At 42.1% G+C, this 11,169-nt stretch overlaps 2 protein-coding genes across 2 annotated transcripts; both read left to right on the top strand.

Moving 5' to 3' along the window:
* Window positions 1-130: 130 nt before the first annotated feature.
* On the top strand, window positions 131-1,104 carry LOC135976816 (claw keratin-like). Its single transcript, XM_065574430.1, has one exon. It carries the CDS (start codon window positions 143-145, stop codon window positions 689-691), a length of 549 nt encoding a protein of 182 aa, XP_065430502.1. The 5' UTR covers window positions 131-142; the 3' UTR covers window positions 692-1,104.
* A 4,788-nt stretch (window positions 1,105-5,892) lies between these two features.
* Window positions 5,893-6,814, top strand: LOC112060067 (scale keratin-like). The gene has a single exon (XM_024108548.2). It carries the CDS (start codon window positions 5,897-5,899, stop codon window positions 6,365-6,367), a length of 471 nt encoding a protein of 156 aa, XP_023964316.2. The 5' UTR covers window positions 5,893-5,896; the 3' UTR covers window positions 6,368-6,814.
* The last annotated feature ends 4,355 nt before the right edge of the window (window positions 6,815-11,169 follow it).

Below are 11,169 nucleotides of genomic sequence, written 5' to 3'. Positions count from 1 at the left end.
GCTGATGATCTGACCCTGCTGTTTCCATTAAACCATGGAGGTCAGATTTGAAATATAACTATTGAACAGCCGCTCTACCTAAAGCGTGTTAAGTTTCCTCTGCTCCCTTCTGTGTGTTTCAGGCTTACGACCATCACAAAAAATGTCTTCCTGCAAAGACCTGTCTTGCCGACCCAGCCCGTGTTATCCTGACATATGCCCAGAACCATGTGTTGTTGCCCGCAATGAGCCTTGTATCACCTCGTGTGCAGATTCAACAGCAGTGGTCTATCCACCACCGGTTTCCGTGCTATTCCCAGGACCAATTCTCTCTACTTCCCCTCAACACAGCCTAGTGGGAAGCACGGTACCAGCTCTACCCTATGGAGCTGGGGGCTCATTTGGGGGTGGTGCTTTGGGTGGCCCAATTGGTTATGGTAGTGGATATGGGGGTGCTTTAGAGGGTGGTTATGGTTATGGGGGCTTAAGCGGTTATGGAGGCTCATATGGTTATGGGGGCTTAAGCGGTTATGGAGGCTCATATGGTTATGGGGGCTTATGTGGTTATGGTGCTGGATACGGGGGTGGCTATGGTGGCTTATGTGGTTATGGTGCTGGATACGGGGGTGGCTATGGTGGCTTATGCGGGTATGGGAGGAGATATGGTGGGAGGTGCTATTCTTCCCGCCGTGGAAGTTGTGGCCCATGTTAAACCCAGAAGAAAGAACCACGGAAGAAGAAACAACCAGGAAATGGAAGAGAAGAGAGAGATTCACCATTCAACTTATGAAAAATTAGAGCCTACAGCTCCACTCAAAATCAGCGGGGGTTTTGGGTGTTCATTGCCTATATAATCGAGGGCTCTGTATGGCTTCTTCTTGTTATATGTTACCTTTTCTTTATGGTGTAGTGGTTTTGCAGTTTAGTCTTACGCTCCAATTATGCTTTGTCCTTTTTGATGATGAACAGTCTACCACAAGTGACTTAATCTGGTGGAAAATGTGAGATGATTTTCCCACTGGGTGGCTGGCTGCAAGACGGAAGAACAGATTGTGTGACATGCATCACTCTGCAGCTGGTGATGGGTTGTAGCTCTCTTTGTAACCCTGAAAATACAATTTCTGTACTCTGCATTAATTCATTCTGGAAGTGCAAACTCTGATGCTCGTTCCCATTAAAAATGATGCTGCATCATATTATCGGCCTTCTGGTTTTCCTTTCCCCTCCATTCTTTCTTTCCAAAGCACTCTGGATGAAATTCTCCCCTGTGCAGATAGTCCGCACAAGCTCTACGCACTGTATCAATCCCACTCATGCCCACAAGAAGGAAGAGAATCAGTACATGAATTGGTCAATAACACTGTATAGTTCTCTGCAGAGGAGGGAATTACTCCCTTGTTACAGAATGGGAATAAATAAATGACTCTCAAAAAGACTATATTTCCATCTTCTAAATATTCTATAGAGTCATACAATTGTTTGAAATATAATTAGCAGGAGACCTCGAGAGGTCATATAGTCCATCCCTCTGCACTAAGGTGGGACCAAGTACACCTAGACCATCCCTAACAGGTGTTTATTTAACCTGTTCTTCAAAATCTCCAGTGATGAGGATTCTGCAGGCTCCCTTGAATGCCTAAAATCAGAGCTTAACTGTCATGATATTTAAAAAGTTTACGATGATATATAACATAAATCTCCCTTGTTGCAGATTATCATAGAATCATACGACTGGATGGGACCTCGAGAGGTCATCTAGTCCAGTCCCCTGCACTCATGGCAGGACTAAATATTATCTAGACCATCTCTGACAGGGGTTTGTCTAATCAGCTCTTAAAACTCTCCAATGACGAAGATTCCACAACCTCCCTGGGCAATTTAGTCCAGTGCTTAACCACCCCGACAGTTAGGAAGTTTTTCCTAATGTCCAACCTAAACCACCCTTGCTGTAATTTAAGCCCATTGCTTCTTGTCCTATCCTCAGTGGTTAAGAAAAATAATTTTTCTCCCTCTTCCTTTTAACAACCTTTCACTTACCTGAAAACTGTTATCATGTCCCCTCTCAATCTTTTCTTTTCCAGACTTTTCCTTCTCCTATCTTTAGTGGACAGCACTTGTAATGTCTTTTCCCTAATGTATTATAACCTTTAAGGAAGTATGAGTGCTATTCTTATAAAAAATCAGAAAAGGTTTTTAGTTGAATAATGAATTTCCTCCAACACCTCATTAATACACTCTAAAAACTTGGCTTGTTTTATGCCCCACAAAAATCTCTACATCTTCCTTCCTGCAATACATATTCACATTCTTCGTTTCAAGTGATTGAGTTGATGGTTTGAACTCAATGAGGCTGTTCACACAATTCAAGTTAAGCACTTGTGCAAGTCCCTGAAGGCTTGTGACCCAAGCTGATTTAAATAAAAGAAAATTCCACTTTTCTACAATATTTCAGAATCATATTTCACCCTCAGATTCCTATCCGCTATTAGAAGTAAGTTAAAGTAATCCCCTTGTTATTGTTTGTCATAATGTGTTCATAATGCAGCATACACTCTGAGTTCATATACTGAGCAGGACAATGGGGCGCTGAGAGCACGGCTGGTATCCTAGAGATATTAGAGTTCAAATTATAACTAACAAGACTATTAGTAATTAGGTGTTCCTGAGTTCCAGTCCCAGGCTTTCCACTGGAGTGGCCTTGGGCAACTGAATTAGGCTGAAAGCGTCAATGATCACTTTCTTAGATAATAAGATAATAATGACCTGTTTCAGATGGGTGTTGTGAGAATTACTAAACTCATAAAGAAGCGTAAGGATAAATTGTTAGGAAAGAGCTAGGCAGACGTTTTGTTAGTGTCTGAAGCTGTAAATGGAAGGATTGGGAGCTAAAGGGGAGGGAGACCAGGAAGCAGGGGTATTCTCAATGGAGAGTCTTTCTGTGCCATCTACATCTCACTTCCAGAGAGCTGGGAGATATATATGCCTCCCATCACCCCACCTCAAATACCGAATATATGTGCGACCCCTCAAAAACTACAGACAGTAGAACATCAGAATTGTAACCACCTTATGCATAGAGGTTGTTCGTAATGCTGAACAAAACATGTGGGCGGTTCTTTTAAAAGTTTACCACTGAACATTGACTTAATCCTGCTTTGAAACTTTACTCTACAGAAGAAAAATGCTGCTTTTAACCATCTTAATTTAAATGTAACAAGCACAGAACAGTTGTCAAATTTTTGTTAAACTTTCCCTTAACTTTTTCAGTAGTTATGTTTCACATGGTGCTGTATTTGCTTTTTCTTGTTGTTGCTGCCTCCGCTGCTGCCTGATTGCATACTTCTGGTTCCAAATGAGGTGTGTGGTTGACCGGTCAGTTGGTAACTCCAGTGTCCATAACCCTGAGGTTCTACTGTATGTTACAAAATTATGATGCATTATATTGGCACATACGCAACACAAAGAAAACCAGATAGTGATATCAACATCAGAACCGTATAGATTCAGCAGATATGTGCCCATTCAGTCTGCTGAGGATAAAAACAATAGCTTGCCCTAAATGTTGCCCACCAGCACATGGCTGCTTCGAGCCAAATTTTCAGGTCAAGTCAGATTGTGTTTGGGTTTCCACACATTCCAACATTTCTACATTCAAAAGAAAGACTAAATCGCTATTTGCTCCTTCTCAGGCTGAAGCAAAGGGGTAGGGACGTGTGCAGCTATCTCCCAGCCAATCAGAGGGCTCCTTAGAGCCAGAGGTGATACTCATACCATTACCCAATGCCAAGCTGGCTATAATTGATCGAGAGGAGCTAGAAGCATCGGGCATCCATCCAGGGAAAACAAATCTAACCTAGCAGGTCAACACCCCGCTGCAGGACAGCATTGGACGGCCAAGGGAGAAAAACTTCAGGCCCCAAATACGTACAGAATGCGTTCTGAAATGAAACCAAAGTGCCTTATTCTCCACCACCTGAAGCTAGTGTTTTCCTTTACAGTACTGCAACGTGGGTGAAAAAATGGTGCCAAAGCAGGGCTCGAGAGCTCCATCAAGAGTAAATCCAAAAGGGTGGCAGAGATTCAAGATTTCCTTGTTCTGTAACTTTTGTCATGCTCATGCCAATTCACTTTAAAAAATGAAGGTCATTTGAGGTGCTGAGTGTCAAGCTACATTAAAAGACATTAGACTCCTTTACTGAAGTAATTGCCTGGCAGTCCTGAGTCCCAAAAGTGACTTTGTTGTTGTGTTCTTCATATCTGTGGGAGAACAAACTTATTCGGTGTGTTTGTGACAGTGGGCTTCATTTCCATCTGTCATGTGATTCTTCCTGGGCTTTCTTAGCAGCATTGTCCCAGAAGAACATCATTGTCCTCTTAGGTCCTGGATGGAGATGCAGTTCCAAGACTTTCATCCCAAGCTTTAATACAACATTGCACTTTTTCCTTTCACCTACTGCCACTTTTCGCTGCAACTCAGGGGAATGAGTGCATTAAGTAGACCTTATGTGCTCTATTGTGATCATCAGCTGAGTTTGTGACTCTAAATCACTGATCACTTGACAGGATTTCACTTCAGATTGGAATGTCTAAGCGCATTAAGCTTAATGTCATTTCTGGGCACAGGTAGAACACAAAGACATATGTACCTATTCAATCCTGCTTCAGGTCTACTTTGAAAGCTTAGCAGGTACTGAAGTTTTTAATAGGTCATGTAATGGCTGTGAGTCCAGGAGAGTATTGTAAGCCAGAAGGCCTGATTTGAAGGCCATGGAACTGGTTAGAAAGACATCCAGGGATTTCAAAAGCATGTTGGGTTGGCGCAAACACATGTTTGGGGATAGTTATGGGTAGGTATTCCAAGCATGCAGATTAATGCCTCTGTTCCTCCAAGGAGTTCCAAGGGTAAACTCTGCCTTGCGCTAATTAGATACTAGTTTGGATATAAAGAACTAACATGGAATCTTGTCCATGACAGCAGATTGTACAAGTGATACATCTCTGAGTCACCCTCATACTCTGAAGTTCTTCAAAGCAGAATGAAAGAACTGGAGCTAGATTGATTCCCATGTTGACACCAAGAAAGTCAGTGGGATAATACCGTGAAGATATCAGGCCCATAAAGATTCAAGATGAAAGAGAACCACAAGTAGTAGCATGCATGTCATCCTATGTGGGACAGTGAATTGACCAGTAATCATTAACTATGATCAAAGCTATTACAATAATTAGAGGAGTTGCCCATTCAAGAAAATAGTTTTTGGGGTTAATGACAAGGTCCGAGTGCATGGAGGGTGTTTACTATCCTTCCCATTGGCTAAGAAGGTGTATAAAAGTGCCTGCAACTCCAGGTTGTTCTATCCACTTCTCTTGACTTCCTCTCCTTGGTGAGCTTGGTAAGTTTCTTTGGCTCCAACTGCCACCAATTGCTGCTTTATTAATCGTTTGAATTTTGAACTAAGTCCTGTGCGCTATGATTTTACAAGTGTTGGGACAGGAGGCGTCTTTCTTTGCATAGGAGACTTTCTGTAGCTAGTCAGTCGTAGACGTTTGCACATGCTGACTTTAAAAATATCTGGTTTGGATTTTCAAATCTACATATGGGATTGGGACCCCCGTTCCCAATAATTATAATTTGGGATTGGACATGGGAATTCGTTAGACAATTATGAAAAATCTCAGCCTTAGATAATAGACTGTATTATTCTGACACGTTATGTTTAAATACACATGGCCAGCGCTTTGGGTGATTTCACTGGAATCACAATAGGTTGCCTGGGCTGATGATCTGACCCTGCTGTTTCCATTAAACCATGGAGGGCAGATTTGAAATATAACTATTGAAGGCCGCTCTACCTAAAGCGTGTTAAGTTTCCTCTGCTCCCTTCTGTGTGTTTCAGGTTTACGACAATCACAAAAAATGTCTTCCTGCAAAGACCTGTCTTGCCGACCCAGCCCGTGTTATCCTGACATATGCCCAGATCCATGTGTTGTTGCCCGCAATGAGCCTTGTGTCACCTCGTGTGCAGATTCAACAGCAGTGGTCTATCCACCACCGGTTTCCGTGCTATTCCCAGGACCAATTCTCTCTTCTTGTCCTCAACACAGCCTAGTGGGAAGCACCTTACCAGCTCTACCCTACCGAGCTGGGGGCTCATTTGGGGGTGGTGCTTTGGGTGGCCCAATTGGTTATGGTAGTGGATATGGGGGTGCTTTAGAGGGTGGTTATGGTTATGGGGGCTTAAGCAGTTATGGAGGCTCATATGGTTATGGGGGCTTATGTGGTTATGGTGGTGGATACGGGGGTGGCTATGGTGGCTTATGCGGGTATGGGAGGCGATATGGTGGGAGGTGCTATTCTTCCCGCCGTGGAAGCTGTGGCCCATGTTAAACCCAGAAAAAAGAACCATAGAAGAAGAAACAACCAGGAAATGAAAGAGAAGAGAGAGATTCACCACTCAACTTATGGAAAATCAGAGCCTACAGCTCCACTCGAAATCATTAGGGGCTGTGTGTGTTCATTGCCTATATAATCCAGGGCTCTGTATGGCTTCTTCTCGTTATATGTTACCTTTTCTTTATGGTGTAGTGGTTTTGCTGTTTAGTCTTACGCTCATATTATGCTTTGTCCTTTTTGATGCTGAACAGTCTACCACAAGTGGCTTAATCTGGTGGAAAATGTGAGATGATTTTCCCACTGCGTGGCTGGCTGCAAGATGGCAGAACAGATTGTGTGACATGCATCACTCTGCAGCTGGTGATTGGTGGAAGCTCTCTTTGTAACCCTGAAAATACCATTTCTGTACTCTGCATTAATTCATTCTGTAAGTGCAAACTCTGATGTTCGTTCCCATTAAAAATGATGCTGCATCATATTTTCGGCCTTCTGGTTTTCCTTTCCCCTCCATTCTTTCTTTCTTTCTTTCCAAAGCACTCTGGATGAAATTCTCCCCTGTGCAGATAGTCCGCGCAACCTCTATTCACTATATCAATCCCACTAATGCCCAAAAGAAAGAAGAGAATCAGTACATGAATTGGCCAATAGCACTGTGTAGGTTCTCTGCACAGGAGGGAATTACTCCCTTGTTACACTTGTCTCTAATAGATTGGGAATAAATAAATGACTCTCAAAAAGACTATATTTCCCTCTTCGCAAATACTCTATGATGTTAGTATTGCTGACACAGAAAGCATCTTTGTTTACACAGGAGACTTTCTGTAGCAAGTCAATTGTGGGTATTGGCACATGCCGTCTTTAAAAATATCTGGTTGGGATTTTCAAATCCACATATGGGATGGGACCCCAGTTCCTAGTAAGTATAATTGTGGTTTGGAAATGCTTTAGACTATTATGAAAAATCTCAGCCTCAGATGACGTGGATAATAGACTGCACAACTCTGACTCTCTATGTGTAACGACACATTGCCAGCTCCTGGGGTGACTTCACTGGAATCACAATGGGTTACCTGGGCTGCTGATCTGACCCTGCTGTTTCCATAAAGCGGTGGAGATCAGGTTTGAAATATAACAATTGAATAGCACCTCTACTGTCCTAGTCAGGTTAGCAGATCGAGCTTCTACGTATAGAAGAAACTCAGAGTTTGGAAGGGATATGTATGTGTTGAACTTCAGGGCAAAGCTAACCTCTACTTTAGGTGGATTAGGAATAAAGTCACCTTAAGGGCAGTTTACTCTATAGTGGACAACTTCAGGATTCTTATACCTTAAACTGAGGCTTGTGATGCTGCACATTACTAGCGATAATATCCTGGGTGAGATGGACCACTGACCTGATGCAATATTTAGTTTCTTACTGTTACAACTCGCCATTTTAGGTCTAGGTCTTTGGCTGGTGCAAGTCAAAGTAGCACATTTGAGTGAAAGGTAAGTATGATGGTTTAGACCCTGTGTTAAACTGGTTTAACAAGAACGTGTGAATAATCTACTGCATCGCCATGCTATTCTGTGCTATAATTATCTAAATGGTTTGAAAATCGCAGGCATCCATGATGGAAATATTATCTATTGTGGGTTTAGTAATGAGACTTGATGATTTTTACTCATCCTCAAGGGCTTGATGGGAACGGAAGTTCATGTGGACATAGCACAAATAGGGCCTCCAAAAATCTGATTTGGGACCTGTTCTCTGGCACAGATTTCCGGTGTGATCTTGGGTGACTCCAATAGTAACAGAATTTCAAAGGGGCTCAGCACTTGCTAATTTTATCAAGCCTTTAATTTCCTGAAACCAAATCCACGGAGAGACTAAGACATCTAACTTCCCCTTTACTCCCAGGCAGATCCTGAGAGCAGGCATTCACTTTCCTATTTTACCTGTGGGTCCCAATCCAGTAGGTATTCTCAGTGTGCACCTACCAGTTTGGATCTCACAGAAAAGACAGCTAAGAGCAACTATGTCAGCAATACTGGGAGCTGGCTGGTTGGTGTGGATGTGTATAAGAATACCCAGATATGTAGCCTGCAAAAAGGGACCTACATAGCCCACATTACCATATAACACCAACGGTGATTCTCCTATTCCATTGTCAACAGCGTGTTATGTTTCCTCTGTTCCCTATTCTTCCCGCTTTGGAAGTTGTGGCCCATGTTAAACCCAGAAGAAAGATCCACGGAACAAGAAACAAGGAAATGACAGACAAGGTAGAGATTCACCACTCAGCTAATGGAAAGTAAGACCCTACCACTCCACTTGAAATCAGGGGGGCTGTGGGTGTTCATCATCTGTATAAATCCGGCCTGTCTGTGGCTTCTTCTTTTTATATGTTACCTTTGCTTTATGGTCTAGTGGTTTTGTAGTTTAGTCTTATGCTCATATTGTGCTGTGTCCTGTCCTACCATAAGTGACTTAATTTGGTTGGAAACTTGACATGATTTTCAAATTCTGCACCTGCAAGAAAGAGAACAGAACATCTTGCGTGAAATACTGCATTTTTGATTGCATTGGTGACTGGTTGTAGCTTTTATTGTAATCCGGAAAATACATTCTCTGTACTCTGCATTAATTCATTCTGTGAGTGTAAACTCTGCTGCTCAGTCCCATTAAAAGTTTATGCTGCATCATAGTATCGGCCTTCTGGTTTTCCTTTCCCTTGCAGTCTTTCTTTCCAATGCACTCTGGGTGAAATTCTCCCCTGTGCAGATGGCCTGTACCAACCCTATGCACTAATCAGTCCCACTCATGCCCATAATTAAGAAGAGCATCAGGTACATTAACTGGTTAATATAATTGTGTAGGTCTTCTGTGAAGGTAAAGGGGAGGGATTACTCTCTTGTTACACATGACTTTCAACTTGAATGTGTTGCTCTGCCCTTAATAGTATACGGAAACATAGAACCCTCGAAATATAGGGCTGACGGATGTTTGACTAACCTGTTCTTAAACCTCTAGTGACACGGATTCCAGAACCTCCCTTGAAAGCCTAAATCAAGCCTAAAATTATGCTGATATCTAACCTAAATCTGTCTTCTTGTAATTAAGCAAATTATACCTTAACCTACCTTTAGTGGGCATGGAGACCAATTGATCACCATCCTCTGTACAAGAGCCCTGAACATACATAACAGCCGCCCTCAGTTTTTGGTTTCTCAAGACTAAACAAGCCCAGTTTTCTTTAGCCTTTCCTCATAGCTTCAGTCTAACCCTTTCATCATCTCTGTAAATCTCTTCTAGATTATCTCCAGCTGATCCACATTTTTCCCACTAAAGTGTGTCACCCAGAACTGGACACATTACTCCAGAGGTTGGCAACCTTTCAGAAGTGGTGTGCCGAGTCTTCATTTATTCACTCTAATTTAAGGTTCCGCGTGCCAGTAATACATTTTAACGTTTTTAGAAGGTCTCTTTTTATAAGTCTATAATATAAAACTAGACTATTGTTGTATGTAAAGTAAATAAAGTTTTTAAAATAAGAAGCTTCATTTAAAGTTAAATTAAAATGCAGAGTCCCCTGGACCGATGGCCAGGACCCGGGCAGTGTGAGTGCCACTGAAAATCAGCTCGCGTGCCTTTGGCATGCATGCCATAGGTTGCCTACCTCTGCATTATTCCATGTGAGGCCTCACTGGTGCCGATCAGAGTAGCACTGTTTATTTTCTAAGTATAAGACTTTGCACTTGTCTTTATTGAATTTCATCTTGTTGATTTCAGACCAATTCTCCGATTTGTCATGGTGATTTTGAATTCAAATCCTGCCCTTCAAAATTCTTACACCACCTCCCAGTTGGGTGTCATTCTCAAATTGTAAAAGTATATTTTCTACAACATTACCAAAGTCATTAATGAAATTAATAGTATGGGACCGAGGACAATCTTCTGAGGGACCCTTTAAGACTGGACTTTCAACCAGTATGCACACACTTTTTAGAAATTTCATCTTGACCATAAGTTGCTAATAAAGAGATAGGCAGCTGTTTTGTTAGTGTCTGAAATGTAAACAGAAGGGTTAGGAGCTATAGGGGAGAAGGGCCAGGAAACAGGGATATTTTCTGTGGTGAGTCTTTCAGTCCCACACACATCTCAGTTCCACAGAGCTGGGAGATATATGTCCCTCCAATCATTGCACCTCAAAAACAGAATACATGTACATCCCTTCAAACACTATATATGCAGCAAAATTATGAGAAAATGTACCAGGACATACAAAACAAAATAGTGATATAATCATCACAACAATGTAAATTTGGCACGTGAATCCAAAGCCCCACCCCTGCAAGTTAGAGCTGGACAATTTGCTTCCTAAGTATGGGACTTTGCACTTGTCTTTACTGAATTTCAGTTTGTTGATTTCAGACCCTTTCTGCGATTTATCAAGGTGATTTGGAATTCAAATACTGCCCTCCAAAGTGCTTGCAACCCCTCTCAAAGTGGTGTCATTCACTAACTGTCTAAGTCTACTCTCCACACCGTTACCCAAGTCATGAATGAAAATATTGCATAGTACAGGAACAGGACAACCTCCTACATATCTCTGCTACATATGGCCTCCCACATAGAAAGAAAAAGCATTGATAACTAGTCTTTGAGTCCGGACTTTCTACCAGTTAGACACCCACATTTTAGAAATTTCATCTCAACCGTAAGTTGCTAATAAAGAGATAGGCAGCCTGTCTGTTCATGTCTGAAGCTGTAACCGGAAAGATTCGGAGCTATAGGGGAGAAGGACCAAGAAACA

Source organism: Chrysemys picta, chromosome 20 (genome assembly GCF_011386835.1).
Source record: "Chrysemys picta bellii isolate R12L10 chromosome 20, ASM1138683v2, whole genome shotgun sequence".
In the NCBI taxonomy this organism is placed as follows: Eukaryota; Metazoa; Chordata; order Testudines; family Emydidae; genus Chrysemys; species Chrysemys picta.
Note: the sequence above shows the minus strand (reverse complement) of the source record. Positions and strands in the feature narration are given on the sequence as shown.

Coding starts and splice junctions, on each gene's coding strand:
- LOC135976816 (XM_065574430.1), top strand. CDS start 143: ATGTCTTCCTGCAAAGACCTGTCTTGCCGACCCAGCCCGTGTTATCCT.
- LOC112060067 (XM_024108548.2), top strand. CDS start 5,897: ATGTCTTCCTGCAAAGACCTGTCTTGCCGACCCAGCCCGTGTTATCCT.